The sequence below is a fragment of the Orcinus orca genome, chromosome 19 (genome assembly GCF_937001465.1).
Source record: "Orcinus orca chromosome 19, mOrcOrc1.1, whole genome shotgun sequence".
NCBI lineage: Eukaryota > Metazoa > Chordata > Mammalia > Artiodactyla > Delphinidae > Orcinus > Orcinus orca.
This window is the reverse complement of record NC_064577.1, coordinates 27,060,696-27,075,841: the sequence shown is the minus strand read 5'-3', so window position 1 is coordinate 27,075,841 and position 15,146 is coordinate 27,060,696. Positions and strand designations below refer to the sequence as shown.

The 15,146-nt window shown below is 58.5% G+C and overlaps 2 protein-coding genes across 4 annotated transcripts in view; one reads left to right on the top strand and one right to left on the bottom strand.

Moving 5' to 3' along the window:
* Positions 1 to 15,146, bottom strand: part of RPL38 (ribosomal protein L38) — a 797,591-nt gene that overhangs the window by 660,597 nt on the left and 121,848 nt on the right. The window lies entirely within an intron of this gene.
* The window catches only part of SDK2 (sidekick cell adhesion molecule 2), a 267,076-nt gene that overhangs the window by 221,213 nt on the left and 30,717 nt on the right, over positions 1 to 15,146 (top strand). Inside the window, exons 28-36 of one of the 2 annotated variants that reach the window (XM_004275434.3) lie at positions 620 to 718; positions 1,606 to 1,800; positions 2,869 to 3,070; positions 4,186 to 4,289; positions 4,801 to 4,871; positions 6,758 to 6,893; positions 8,457 to 8,513; positions 9,828 to 9,929; positions 10,099 to 10,214. In XM_004275434.3, the coding sequence (XP_004275482.1) occupies positions 620 to 718; positions 1,606 to 1,800; positions 2,869 to 3,070; positions 4,186 to 4,289; positions 4,801 to 4,871; positions 6,758 to 6,893; positions 8,457 to 8,513; positions 9,828 to 9,929; positions 10,099 to 10,214 (1,082 nt within the window). The remainder of the gene's footprint in view (positions 1 to 619; positions 719 to 1,605; positions 1,801 to 2,868; positions 3,071 to 4,185; positions 4,290 to 4,800; positions 4,872 to 6,757; positions 6,894 to 8,456; positions 8,514 to 9,827; positions 9,930 to 10,098; positions 10,215 to 15,146) is intronic. The other variant, XM_033438412.2, reaches the window with a different exon arrangement.

Genomic DNA, 15,146 nt, shown 5'->3' with positions numbered 1-15,146 from the left:
CTCCTCTGGCCCATATCATTCAGTTTCCATCCATTTGCCCAAAACACCTGCCCCTTGGCCATCCCTCCGTCCAGAGGGACAAGTCTACACCCTCAGGGGGGTGGTTCCGGGCCCCTGTAGAAGGAAAGCATGCCTGGGGCTGTTTGGGCAGGGAGCTCCAGGTCCACGGGTTCCAGAGTGAGGTCCAGAAAGAGGAGCGGTGGAGCTCCAGACCCACGGGTCCCAGAGTGAGGTCCAGAGAGAGGAGCGGTGGAGCTCCAGGCCCGCGGGTTCCAGAGTGAGGCCCAGAGAGAGGAGCGGTGGAGCTCCAGGCCCGCGGGTCCCAGATGAGGTCCAGAAAGAGGAGTGGTGTGTGCTTGGGGTTGGCGCTTTCATTTGTCCCAAAGCTGGAGCCTGGGCCCCGTCTAGTTCCTGCCAAGTAACGCATAAACCTCACTGATAGCATCTCCACGTCTTGTGTGAGGACACGGTGCCAAGCACAGACACACACTCCTCAAAAGTTCAGCGAGCAGAGTGACCCCTTCCCCTGCCCCCCGCCGTGCTGCTCTGCCGGAGCCGGGCTGGTCTAGGGGCTGAGCGGCAGCTGCAGTGTCCCCTGCTTCTCCTCTGTCCCCTCCAGTCCCGGGACCACCCATGGGCATCCTGTTCCCGGAGGTGAGGACCACATCGGTGCGGCTCATCTGGCAGCCCCCCGCTGCCCCCAACGGCATCATTCTTGGTAAGCCTGTACCCTGCCCGGGCCCTGGCTGCAGGAAGCAGGAGGTATAAGGTGTAAAGGAGGCAGTTCAGTCTTGGCAGGAGAGAGGCTAAGCCCAGGACAAGTGTCCACATGTCCTCAAGAATGGTTGTGAGTCTAATTTCTCCTACTGGAAATCTCAGCCTGTAAGATTATCAGCCGGAGGGCAAGGTTGGGGCTCAGGTGTCTTAGGGACCATTGGTCAGCTCTGTGCCTCACGTGACCCAGGTCCCCAGGGCACTGGCCATGTGGTGACCCTCGGCCGCTGTTCCTAAGTGTAGCCAGGTGAGGGCGCAGGGGCTGACTCAGCGCAGCCGCGCCCACAGGTGGGAAACGAGGCCTGAGGCACCCAGGGGGGATGCTACAGTTCGGAAGCATCATTTCGTAGTCACGGTTCCTACTAACACACACGCGCGCGCACACACACACACACACACACACACACACACGCAGACACACACACACGAGAAGACTCATAGGCTTGAAATGAACAGCTGTGTGAACTTGAGCAAGTCGGCTTCCCTCCATGGCCTCAGCCCCTCACCTGTAGAACAGGGGATCGGACCACCTATGCCGGTCCAGGGCTCAGTCCTGGCATCGTGCAGCGCCCGCCCCCTGTGAAAGCTGTGCCTCTGGAGACAGAGTCGATGGGGCTGGGGGGTTGGGGGGTGGGGGGAAGGCGTTTGGGCTTAGAATGACCTGGGCTGGAATTCCAGCTTGGTCAATTCCTGGCAGGTGGCCTGGCCTCCCTGAGCCTCAGTTGCCTCGTCGGGGGCTGGGCTGGGGGTTGCAGACGCTGCATAGAGCACCTGCTCGTGCCCCCCGCAGCCCCACCTCCCAGCACGGCCCGTCTCCTTCCTTCCCCGCAGCCTACCAGATCACACACAGGCTCAACGCCACCACGGCCAACGCTGCCACAGTGGAGGTGCTCGTGCCCAGCGCCCGCCAGTTCACGGCCACCGGCCTCAAGCCAGAGTCCGTCTACCTGTTCCGCATCACGGCCCAGACCCGCAAGGGCTGGGGAGAGGCCGCCGAGGCCTTGGTGGTGACCACGGAGAAGAGAGGTGACTGCCCACCGGGACTGGGGAGGCCTGGGGGGCCTCGGTGGGGGGGCACCCGCAGCCGGCCCGGGAGCTCACACCATCTCCTCGTGCACGGCTGGGAGTGGGCTAGTTGTGAGTCTCTTGCCCTGGTCCAGAATGGAAAGTGGGCTCAAATCTCTGAGGCCAAGGTCAGCAAGGGCTCCAGCAGACTTCCAGAGCTGATCTGGGAGTTCCCCTCCCCAGGGTCCTGCCCTGCCCAGATTTTCTAAAGGGCGAGCCGGTGAGACCAGCTTCCTTCCTCTCTCCCCTCCTTCTCAAGAGGAGACCGTGTCCAGTTGGGTGGAGGATGGGACTGCAGCCTAGAGCCCTGGCTGCCGTCGCCCTGCCTCCCTGAGCCGGCTTCTCGCCCAAAGTTGGGTTCCCCAGAAGCAGGCCTGAGCCCCAGATCCCTGTGAGCCTGATTTATTAGACAGTGTTCCCAGGAAAAACCAGGAGGACAGTGCTTCTCAGCCAGGGTGCCCTTGCCTCCACCCCGGGATACTGGGCAGAGTCTGGGTGTCACAGGTGGAAAGGAAGTGCCCCTGGCATCTAGAGGGTAGAGGCCGGGGCGCCGCTACACATCCTGCAACGCACAGGATAGGTCCCGCAATAAAGACTCATCCACCCAAGAGCCAGAGTGCAGAGACCAAGAATCCCGCCATGGGGCGTGGGGAAGTGAGCAGAGGCCAAGCCCTCGCGGGGGACAAAGCCGAGTCCCACCGAGGGAGATGTGGGCTCAGCCCCACCCCACTGGGGACAGCGTAGGTCCCATCTCAGCACCGTGCAGACCGGGGCAAAGGAACTGGGGCGTTCACACCACCTCACTGTCAGCCCTGTGCTGGGGCTGCCCTCAGGGGGTGTAAATTCCCAGGCACCTGGGCCTCGAGTAGCCCAGGGACAGTCGCTGGCCAGGAGCCACGGTGCTGACTGTTGGGACCTGCGTGCAGAAATGGGATGGGATGGGGGGCATCAGTGCTCCCGGGGGCCGAGAAAGTGCACCCCCACCTCCGCCGTGGCCTCACCTGCTCCTCCCCGATCTACCCCCTCCAGACCGCCCGCAGCCCCCCAGCAAGCCCGTGGTGCAGCAGGAGAACGTGAAGGCACGCAGCGTGCTCCTGTCCTGGGAGCCCGGGAGCGACGGGCTGTCCCCCGTGCGCTACTACACCATCCAGACCCGCGAGCTGCCCAGCGGCAGGTGGGCCCTGCACTCAGCCTCTGTGAGCCACAACGCCTCCGCCTTCGTTGTGGACAGGTGAGGCCCCCGTGTGTCCACCAGCATCTCCGCTCGGCCCCTCCCGGCCCAGACCCCGCCCACCCCCAGATCGCTTCCACAGCCCGCATCCCCCCGGACCTCTCCGCATCCACGCTCATCCCCTCCAGCTCTGTCCTAACCTCCCTCCCCATTCTCTCTGGAGCCTTGTTAGGGCTGCCTCTTATTATCTATTTCTGGAGCCTAGAAGCCCCCTCCGTGAAAGGCTCGCCATCCTTCATTAGCTGGATTTCTCCAGCCAGGTGGAGCCTCCCTCTCCATCCTTAATAGGGGAGTGGAGCTTCGCTCCAAAGTTCTGCCTTCAATTTAATTCCTAGTGGGATGTGGGTTTTTTTGGGGGTTTTTTTTTTTTTTTTTTTTTGCGGTACGCGGGCCTCTCACTGTTGTGGCCTCTCCCGCTGCGGAGCACAGACTCCGGACGCGCAGGCTCAGTGGCCATGGCTCACGGGCCCAGCCGCTCCGCGGCATGTGGGATCCTCCCAGACCAGGGCACGAACCCGTGTCCCCTGCATCGGCAGGCGAACTCTCAACCACTGCGCCACCAGGGAAGCCCGGGATGTATTTTTAACATTCCAGTTGATGAGACCGAGAGTTTTGAGCAAGACTTTTCTCCTCACTCCCCCTCCCACCCTCAATAAATCAGAAAGGAAGCTGTTTGCCTGCAGAGGAAATGAGACTTATAGAGATGAAGTGCTGGTTAACTCCTGAGACCCTCAGCCCTTCCTGAATTCACTAAATGCAAGAGAGGGCTGGCAGTCTTTGGGGGAGGTGTCAGCTCTGAGGGGAAGTTACTGGAGCTTTCCTACCTCCAGGCCCCTCTGAGATAGGGGATATGTGGACGTTTCCACTTGGGGACCTTTGGCATCTAGCTGCGGCCAAGGTGAGGCCACACCCTGAGCTGGCCTGGTCTAGGGCACCCCAGGGCCTGGCCCGAGCTTGTCGCCTGCGTAGCAGACCGTCCTTCTGAGCCTCTACATTCCCGTCTGTGTGATGGACCCACAGCTGCTGGGGCTGCCCTGGGGAGATGGGAAGCAGAGGCGGCGGGGCAGGGCCGTTAGGGGGCACCTCTGTTCATCAAACCCGATTCCCCTACACAGGCTCAAGCCCTTCACGTCCTACAAGTTCCGAGTGAAGGCCACCAATGACATTGGGGACAGTGAGTTCAGCAAGGAGTCGGAACCACTGACCACCCTGCAGGCCGGTCAGTGCCCTCCACTGGGGTCTCTTTCTCTTGGTCCCCTGGGCACTTGCTGGGCCCTGGGCATTCTCTTCTGGGGGAGGAGCCTCCAAAGATGGGTGGGGCACTGGGCCTGCTGGGCCCTTGGTCTGGCTCCCCAGGCAGAGTCCCAAGGAGGTTTGGGCCAGAGGGGCCTTTGCCATGGGCTCAGGACCCACAGCCAGCCTGGCATCCTCGTGTGTTTCTTCTCTGTCCTCGAAGCTCATGGCCGACCCCAGAAAACCTCAGTGGGAGTGGGGAGGCCTGTGGCACTGGGTGAAGAGAGGAGGGGATCGGGGCCCTTGGGTTTGGGCTGGGGTCAAGGTCCCGGCCCCTCTCCCACTTTACACTGGCTCTTTGTTGTACAGAACTTGGGGCGGTGGGCATGAGGAGGGGCTTAAGTGGGACCAGTGTCTGCAGAATCTGGTCCCATGGCTCCCAGGGGGCCTAAGTCCCACCTCCCCCCCAGAGCTCACCTGTCCGCCTCTCCCCCCAGCCCCTGATGAAGCACCCACAATTGTCTCGGTGACACCGCACACCACCACCTCCGTGCTGATCCGATGGCAGGTACGGCCGGGCAGGCGGGGAGGGGCCCGTGTCCCACGAGGACTCAGACACACCCTGTGCTGGGACCAGAAAGACAATAGCCCCCGCAGGGCTGGAACACGGCACCCACATGCGTAGACACGCACACGCACGCACACACACGTGTGTACACATACACATACACACCCTTCATTCCACCTCCAGATAATACGGTCCTACCCTATACCCTTCTGTGGATGAGGACCCAGACTCGGGGAGGTGACAAGAATGCCCCAGGTCACACAGCTACTAGGTGGCAGGGCCAGGTTCGGTGCCCTTACGTCAGCAGAATCCTTGCACAGAGAAGGGCTGGGGGCTGTCAGGGCCTCCAGCGTCTCTGTGAACCCCAGCCCCGCTCTGAGTGAAGGGATTCCCGACAGAGACCAGTCACAGGTGTGCCTGCCTCACCTGCACCCAGGCTGGGCTTCGGTCCTGTCACCATGAGCAGGAACCCATCATCCAGGTACAAAGAACCAGCCTCCCACCTCTCCTCCGCCAACCACCTGCTCATCCCTTCACGGCCTGAGGAAGACCCGGGACGCATCTCAGAGACCCAGCTGCCCGTGGGTGCCTTTAGGACCCTCCCCAGCCCCTGAAGCCCAGTCCCGGGGCTCAGCGGGTCACCCACGGAGGCCCCAAAGCCCTGAACTCCTGTCTCCGTTTCTCAGGATTAGAGGGGCAGGTGCCAACCTTTGCCCACCTGCAGCCCCCCTGAAGGGAAAGCCCTTGAAGAGAAAACAGGAGGGACCCCCCGACCCCTCCCCCAGCTCAAGGCCCCACCTGAGAAGGACAGTCCCTTAAGTGAAAATGACCTAGTGCAGCGGGGAGCCGAAGGCTGGAGCAGGTCGGGGCCATCGTGATGAAGGGGGCAGGGAGGCACCAGCTGCAGCCAGGAATACGGTTAAGGAGCTAATAAAAGGCTGAACCATTTCAGCAGGTTTTTTAGAAGAGGCATCATAACTAAGTAGTTTCTGGGACTTCCCTGGTGGCACAGTGGTTAAGAATCCGCCTGCCAATGCAGGGGACACCAGGTTGGAGCCCTGGTCCGGGAAGATCCCACGTGCCGCGGAGCAACTAAGCCCGTGCGCCGCAACTACTGAGCCTGTGCTCTAGAGCCTGCATGCCACAACTACTGAAGCCTGTGTGCCTAGAGCCCGTGCTCCGCAACAAAGAGAAGCCACCGCAATGAGAAGCCCGCACACCGCAACGAAGAGTGGCCCCCGCTCGCCGCAGCTAGAGAAAGCCCGCGTGCAGCAATGAAGACCCAACACAGCCAAAAGTAAAGTAGTTTCCACCTTCTCCAGAAGCCTGTTCTCCAACTCTTCTGAGGACGGGAGCAGGAAGCAAAGAGGATAAACGATCAAGGCAGAGAGGGGCAGCGCACGAAGACACGCCGCCCTCGTTCTTGCTGAAAAGCAGGGCGAGGACTCTCCCTAATTCCCGGGAAACTCCAGGAAGTCCTGGCCAGGGCACGTGATCATGTGAGGAAGTTTCTAGACAAGGAACAACTCTTTGAGACGGTTCTGCGTCCAGAGTCATGCTCAGGGCCCCCATGATGCTGTGTGACCTTGGGCAAGTTCCTCACCATCTCTGAGCCTCACTTTCCTCTCTGTTCAGTGGGGATGGCATGGTGATTCCCACCCTGCCCTGCCTCCCAGGGAATGCTACAGGGATGGAGTAACCTCATTGGAAATGCTTCGTAAATTAAGAATGCTCAATGCCACTTTGATTCCTTTTCCCGGTTAAGACACAGTGCCTGTTCCGTGGCTGCAGGACGCAGGATGGGGAGGGAGGCAGGGGCAGAGGGGAAGGGGATGCCCAGCCATGGTCCAGCCCGGCCGGCCCCACCCCCACTCCCTTCCCTGCAGCCACCATCAGAAGACAAGATCAACGGCATCCTCCTGGGCTTCCGGATCCGGTACCGGGAGCTGCTCTACGAGGGTCTGAGGGGCTTCACACTGCGTGGCATCAACAACCCGGGGGCCAAGTGGGCAGAGCTCACCTGTGAGTGACAGTGGAGGGAGTCGGGGGTGGGCGGGGGCGTGAAGCTCTCAGCATCCTGGAATCACACTAACCCGAAACCCTGGCGCCCTCCCCTGTGTGTGCCTCTCATCCCATCCCATTCAATCCCCAAGTGCATGTTTATTGAGCACCTTCTATGCTCCAGACACTGGGGGGACACCAGTGAACAAGACAGACAAGGTCCCTGCCCTCTCAGACAGCTTGCAGGCTGGGGGAGGAGCCAGGCACTGGAGAAGAAAACCCTGCTATAGGTAATCTAAGACCGTCGGCATGGCCTCTGTGAAGCACGTATTCCAGGAGATCCTAAAGCAGGTGTCAGAAAAGGCTTCCCTGGGGGTGGCTGTGGTGCCGACACTGACGGATGATTCCAGGTCAACCAGTCCAGAGGAGGTTGGCGGGGGAGGGTGGATCCTGGCATGTGCAAAGGGCCTGAGGTGGGAAGGACCCAAAGCAAGGCCTGGTCATGTCCCGAGGGCAGCAGTCTGGCCCCCTCTGGTTCCTCAGGGAGATGACCATTCTGCCCTGGGGTCCCCGGAATCCAGGCTGCCTCTGCAGCAGGAAGGAAAAAATTCAAGAAGCCAAGTAAAAATCCCAGAGAGTCACACACAAGCAAAGGAATGACACGTCGTACTTCTGGGTTAGGGTGGTTACTTTGGGGTCTTGAGGGCCATGGCTGGTGATGGGGTCCAGAAGCAGTGGCCCCAGTTCGAGGCGAATACAGGGACGTAGGCAAGAACATGAGGTTGGTGCCAGGACAGCCGGCGTGAGATGCAGTCGAGGGCCTGTTTGGGAGATGTTGTGCTCTGAGCCCCACCACACACATGCGCACTGACTCGAGCTGGGAAGAGGGAGGCCGGTGGGACGGGGAGGGGTCTGGAGGAGTTGGTCCCCAGGTGGGTGGTGGTACCAAACCAGAGACGCTGGGAGAACAGGAACAGTTTAAGATCCTCTGCGTTTTGGTTTTTCCTCCCATCCTTCTCGTAAACCCCCTGCACCTTGTCTCCTAGCGGGTGTTAACAGACAAGATGATTGAACACGTAGCCAAGGAAAATTAGTAGGAAACCTCAGAAAGAGCTGATACAGCAGCTTGCGTTATTTTGTTTTATTTTTTGGCAGACGTGCTGGTCGTTGTGATTTTATAGGCCTGTGTATAATACAGTCATATTTCCTGGTAGTAAAATGGTTTCTGGTTCATATGAGGAAATTAACGACACCACTCTATCATGGCAGGAACTCAGCCTTAGACAAGGGAGCAGAGCTGTCCCCATCTGGGGATGCTGGGCTCCCAGGGGCTCCTGTGCCCTGTGACCTCCAGCAGGTGCACACCAGGACGGGATGGCACTGTCCTGGGAGCTGCCTCTTCCCCCCCCATCCCCGCTCCCACCCTGGCCCCTCACTCAGGAATCTGGAGGGCCCTTCCCTCTGCATGCGTGTTCCCATCCCGCCCCCCTCATCGGGGTCTGTGTGGCTCGGGGGTGTGTGTGTACTAACCTCCTCTGTCTGCTGTCTCCCTCCGGCCCCCTCCACGCCACCCCAACCCCGTAGCCTTGTACTCCGTGCGGGACCTGAGCCGGCCCAGCCTCACGCAGTACGAGCTGGACAGTAAGTCCCCCTGCACGGCGGCTCCCCGACGGGCCCCGCCTTCCACGGGGAGGGGAGAGGGGCCTCTGAGGACGCCTGACCACAGCTGAGTGGTGCGCCCACCTCAGGCTGCTTGAAGAAGGGGAACCCCCTGCACACGCGTGACTTTCCTGAAATACACAGAAAAGCAGGGGGTCGCCAGGGAAGGTCTGCTCCAGGCCACCATCCATCAGTGCAGGACAGAAAGGGAAATGGCTAAGGCCTCGTCCTCCTGGGGGGCGAGGGACGGCGAGAGGAGGTGCGCGGTAGGGGCCGGGGGTCCACAGGCAGGCGTCCACGTTGCTGCTGCTCTGTCTCGTCCCATCAGAGGCACTTGTCAGCTCAGCTCTGTCTTTCAAGCCAAGGCCCACCCTGGAGTGAGCAGAGCCCCCGTCTTCCCTCAGGGACCAGGAAATGTCCCCACCTGGTGCCCCGAGCCCTAGCTCTTTCCTAACGTCCCAGAGGACATACGGTTCTCCCCGAGGCCCGGAGCTTTGGACCAGGGGGGCCTCCTGTTAATAGCACGCGTTTGACTGAATTGTGCCTCTCGGGCCTTCCTGAACCGACAGCCCTCGCGGGTGCAGGGCCAGGGCTATCGGGGTGCTTGGGGCTTCCACCTGGGGAGGGGGAGCTGTGGAGGGGAACGCAGAGGAGACTGCGGGAACGTGTCAGCCACCCCCCAGCAGGGACGGCAACTCCCACCCAGGGTGTCGGGGCCTGTTTTCCTGCAGCTGCTCCCCTGTCCCAGCTTCTGTCTAAGCGTCTCCCCCCAAGCACCCCAACTGAGCAAAAACATAGAGTTTCTTTGCCCCAGATTCGCCTCCAATGAGCCTTTTCTCTTAGGGCTGGGCCCTGCCCCCCGCGTTAAGAGCTGGTTGCTGGAGACTTGGGGGCGGGGGGAAGCTGGGAACTTGAAGCAGCTAAAGTGGCCAGTGTGTCCAGGACAGGCAGGGAAGGAGGGACCTGGCGCCTCTGGGACAGTTTTGGTTCACACCTGTTGTCCCAGCATAAATGTTAACAGTGCGCCTTTCGGTCTCAAAAATGCCCAAGGTGGTCACACTTGGCCAGGACGCCACCCAGTGTCACCCTGTGTCCAGATTCCCAGAGCATCCCTCTCCCCAGTGTCGGCTGCCCCACCTCTTACCTGTTCTTTCCTGAACCTGCACTCAGGGGTCCAGACTCGCAGGGGTGCGTCATCACAGCGCCCCCTGCAGCCGCCCCCCTCCACGCCGCCCCCGTCCACTGCAGGGCCAGTGACCTCTGTGTGCCTGTCCCCTCCCCCACTCTCACCCCCAGACCTGAACAAGCACCGGCGCTACGAAATACGCATGAGTGTGTACAACACTGCGGGCGAGGGGCCCTCCAGCCCCCCACACGAGGTCTTCGTCGGGGAGGCAGGTGAGCGCCGCTGCCCTTCCAGCCCCAGCACACCTTTCCCACGCTCCGCCCCGGAAGCCCAGTAGGAGGAGAGACGGGAGCTGGGGGGACCACACCCCGCCCCCAGCCCACCTCCTCTTCCTCCTCCCTGAGGTCCCCTCACGCACTCACCACCCCTCTCACCCTCCAGTGCCCACGGCAGTGCCCCGCAACGTGGCTGTCCACGGCGCCACGGCCACGCAGCTGGATGTGACGTGGGACCCACCCCCGCCGGAAAGCCAGAACGGAGACATCCAGGGCTACAAGGTACAGGCGCTCCGGCAGAGAGCAAGGTTCAGAGGGACACAGGGCCGGGTGGTGGTTGGGAGCGACCCAGCAGTGGTGAGGTCCCGGGGCTACACCTGATCCCCTGGCTGTTTGCACCCAATCCCCTGAAACACCTGCAGCTGGAGCAAGACTCCGCCCATCCCCCCCCCCCTCCCCGCCGCGTCCTTGGGGCAGGCGGCGCTCAGATGCTAGAAATTCAGGACACCCCCAGCTTGTATCACCCCTGGGCAGTACACCCCCCCGCCCCCACCCAGCCCACCAGCTCCCGACGCCAACGTGAGACCTCTCAAAGTGGTTATCTGGCCAACCCTGGTTACCATATTGATGCAAATTGAATGGCCAGTTAGCAAAGGACCACCGGCCAGGCGTTGGTAATTTCTGTTTAAAGTTATTTCTAGATTTTAGGCAACATCTTGTGTTATGGCAGGATTCAATTTGTCTCTAAACTTCGCAAAGCCCCTTAGAGCTCCTTAATCCTCCTGAAAGCCCAGTAAAGCTGGTAGGTTATAATGTTTGTGCCCATTGTACAGATGAGGAAACTGAGACCCAGGTTAGTGGTTCAACGAGGTCACAGAAAAAGCAGATAGATGGCAGAGAGTCAGATTCCAGGTCTGCTCGCCGTCACCCTGTGAAAGGCGGGGAGGAAGCGCTGAGCACACAACCACCGGAGGAGACGGCAATAATAGTAATAATAATAATCACGTGCTGCTCGTTTGGATGCTCAGCCCATGGCCATGTCTGAGGCCTACCTCCTGTGCCACTGTCCAGCGCCGCTCTGATTCCTGTGTGGTGGTTTGTTATTCCGGAGGGTAGCCTAGTGCAGTGGCAAGGTGGGAAGGGTGGGAGCACCCAGGAGCTTCCTGGCTTCCCCGGCTCAGCCCTCGTCCCACAGGCAGAAACTGAGTTTCCACAAAGGTAAGGGCCTTGCCCGGTCCCACGGCTTGTGGAGACCCCATTTCAGGCAGAATCTGGTATAGGAGTCTGGTTCTGTGTGGGGTGAAGGAGGCGGGAGAGAGGAAGAAAGGCGTCTCGCGAAGGGTGCTCTGAAGATGGATGACGCTCCCGCGCAGCGCCAGCGGGGAGAACTAAACATTGCACCACTAGCATATGCCTCCCTGGGGAAGAAGAAGGAGTCGGGCAGGGCCTGCAACAGTTTGGCAGCCACCAGACCGGGGAGGTGTGGAAGTCTCCAGTTAAGGGACGGTCCCAGGAAATGTGTGGTTGCCCAGACATCACACAGCAGACGTCCACGTGCTCAGGGAAACATCATAACCAACCATGGACATTGACAAGGGAAACAGAATTGCCACCTCCCAGACCTGCATTAACATCTGCGTTCACTGACCTTAACATTAACCACACATTCACACCACCAGCCAGTGGTTGCACCAGAATGAGCTGTGACGTGTGCAGGGACGGGCACGTCCACGCATCCGGCCTTTCAGGGATGCGTGTTTATTGAGTAGTTACTTTGTGCCTAGCAGTGTCCTCGGTGCTGAGATGAAAGCAGAGACAACGTGAGCTTATTTAAACTGTAGGGGAGGAAGCCAGTGATGCAAAGCAAAGGGCACCTCCAGGTGGTGGTAAGTGGAACGGGTCCAGGAGCAGGTTTGGCATTTTAAATAGGGTCGTTGGGAGAGCGCTTCCTGAGAAGCTGCCACGTGACCAAAGATGAAGGCGAACAGGGCGTGAATCACGTGGATCTGGGAGAAGAGTGTTCCAGGAGGAGGGGGAAGACAAGCAAAGGCCCTGAGATCCGTGGGTGCTTGGCGTGTACAAAGCCCAGCAAAGAGCCCCACGTGTCCCAGTGTGATGGGGCGCATCGCTTGGGGTCCTCAAGGGCTTTGGCTGAATGAGATGGCAGCCACAGGGACTTGGGGACAGAAGAGGGACGTGGGTGACTCGGGGTTTTAAGGCCTTGTGCTGGCTGCTGCGTTGAGAGTAGCCTGAAATGGGGAAAATGCAAAACATGAAGAGGCGGCAGCATCGTCCAGGTGACGGTGGTTTAGTCCACGCAGTAGCAGGTAAGAAGCATCTGCTCTTGGTTCCATCTGAAGGGGGTAGAGCTGATAGAATTTGCTGATGGACTGAATGTGGAATGTGAGAGAAGGAGAAGCAATAAGGATTTCCAAGCAGTTGGATGATGGAGCTTCCAGTTACAGCGCAGGAAAAGGGGAGACGGTGGGAGGGGGAGGCACGGAGGGAGAGCTGGTTGGAGACGTCTGTTGGACTTCCAAGGGGAGACACCCGAGGGAGCTGGACACACAGGTGCGGAGTCCAAAGGAGAAGGTCCAGGATGGAGGTGTGAACGGTGGGATCCTCAGCATATAGATGGTCCTGAAAGCCCGGAGACTACATACAAAACACAAGAAGTCTGAAAACGGAGCCCCGGGACCAAAACAAGTGATCGAAGTCTCAGAGCCCACATGAAGAACGTGCTTCCAGAAGGAGGGAGGCAGCAGATGTGCCAACTACTACTGAGAGCTCAAACAAGATGAAATCTAGGAAGCAATTATTCAGGGATGGGCAGACAGCCCATGAGCCTAATCCGGCCCCCCACTTGTTTTTGTAAATAAAGTTTTATTGGCATGCAGCCACACCCATTTGTTTACAGATCGCCTTTGGCTACTTTCAAGTCACAGGCAGAGTTGAATAGCTGCAACAGAGACCGTGAGGCCTGCAAAGCCTGAAATATTTCTTACCTGGCCCTTTACAGAGGGAGTTTCCAGAGCCCTGGATCAGCATTAAACAGGCCAAGTTCACAGGTGACTCTGATAAGAGCTGGGGGCGGGGAATGCCTGCTTGGAGTGGGTTCACGAGAGAATGAGGAGAGGCAGCCAGTACCGACATCCCTTTTGAGGAGTTTTGCTTTAAAGGGAAGTAACAAAATGGGGTAAAGACTGGAAAAAGACAGTCAACGGAACGGAGGCGGTTTTAAGATGGGAGGAATAACTCATTTGTGTGCTGATAGAAATGATTCTGGAAAGAGGAGGAATTTGGTGAGTCAGGGAAGAGAGGAAGCTGCGAGAGGGGCTGGGATTTAGTGCAGTAATGTGGGGCCCGCCTTAGTAGGGAGCCAGCAGTTCAGCCCTGGTCACAGGAGGGAGGCGGAGGGTAGGGACGCAGGGCAGGAGGTGGTCCAGCTGGGGCAGGGAGCTTGTGGGGTCTTGTGTGATGGCTTCCGGAGCTCCGGGAAGGGTCCTGAGCCAGGAGTGAGGTTGGGGAGGGAGGGAAAATGGGGAAGGGTTGTGTGGAACTGTGATGCCGGAGACTGCAGAGAGTGGACCAGGCCAGTGTATCACGGTGGCCGGGCCACGCAAGGCTGTGCTCGTGAACTGAAAGTGTGGCTTTCCTCCAGCAACAGCCAGCGATGTGACATGTGGGCATGAACCGGACTTAACCGAGGCTGAAGTTCGGCCTGTTGCCTGTGGTGAAGCCCGAAGGGGCAGGGAATTGAGACTAGGAGAAGGTGGTGATGACGATTCACTGCTACACCTGTTCCCGTCTAAGGACGGTGTTTATCCATTAGCAGATATTTATTGAGCATGATTCTAGGCGCTTGAGATGCAAGGCAGCCAAAGACGTGGGCCCTCCAGGGAGCGTGTTTTCTAGCAGACACCTGGCTACCCATCAGCCTGCACGGCAACTCGGCTGTGTGCCCTTGGGGTTGGGGTCAAGCCTCAGCCCCTTGTGCTATTTGCACAGATGTCACTTAATCCTCATCCAACAAAGGTCTGCTGAATTCGGTTCACACAGGTAAGACCTGCCTGCTGAGGGTGCCCGTTTATGTACGTGTGGTGGCCCTGCATCCTGGACCCCCCTCCTCCCCTTCCCAAGAACGTGACGCCAGCCACTGGCACCCCCTGTCCTGCATTGTCACTTTTCTCATGCTGAAATATGTTGCATCTTTCAAATGCCTCTTCCTGGCCTCACGTTTGCTTCAGCCATTTTTCTGGTTGGTCCCTTTATGGCAGAAACCCTCCAAAAAAATGTCTGCCCACTGCCTCTGCCCCGTCTCTCTTGAATCCACTCCAAGTAGGTTCACTCATTCATTCCAAACAGTGAATGAATGAATGACTTCATGTGTGACTATCTACCTGTATCAGAAGACTGAAAAGAAAAAGAAGAAAGAAAAAGGGAGGGGTTAGAGAAAAGCAAGGATTTGATGGTACCGAGTCGTCCTAACTGCCGTTCACACATGCCAGGTGGGGACACTTTTATTAGCTTTCTCACTTTTATGAACTTTCTCCAGGCAAATTGAGAAATTGAGAAGCCAATAGCGTGCCGAAACCCCGTTGGCCAGCAGGTGGCGCCAAATGCTCTCTAGTCCTCTGCGGGCCAGGGACTTGTAGCTTTCCCAACGCCTCGATTCTGAGTTCTAAAAGTAGTGAAGCAATGTTCATTGCAGCACTATTTGCAATAGCCAGGACATGGAAGCATCTTAAGTGTCTATCGAAAGAGGAATGGACAAAGAAGATGTGGCACATATATCCAATGGAATATTACTCAGCCATAAAAAGAAACGAAACTTGAGTTATTTGTAGTGAGGTCGGTGGACCTAGAGTCTGTCATACAGAGTGAAGTAAGTCAGAAAGAGAAAAACAAATACCATATGCTAACACATATATATGGAATCTAAAAAAAAAAAATGCTTCTGAAGAACCTAGGGGCAGGACAGGAATAAAGACGCAGACGTAGAGAATGGACTTGAGGACAGGGGGAGGGGGAAGGGTAAGCTGGGACGAAGTGGGAGAGTGGCATGGACGTATGTATATACACTACCAAGTGTAAAATAGATAGCTAGTGGGAAGCAGCCGCATAGCACAGGGAGATCAGCTCCGTGTGTTTTGTGACCACCGAGAGGGATAGGATAGGGAGGGTGGGAGGGAGACGCAAGAGGGAGGGGATATG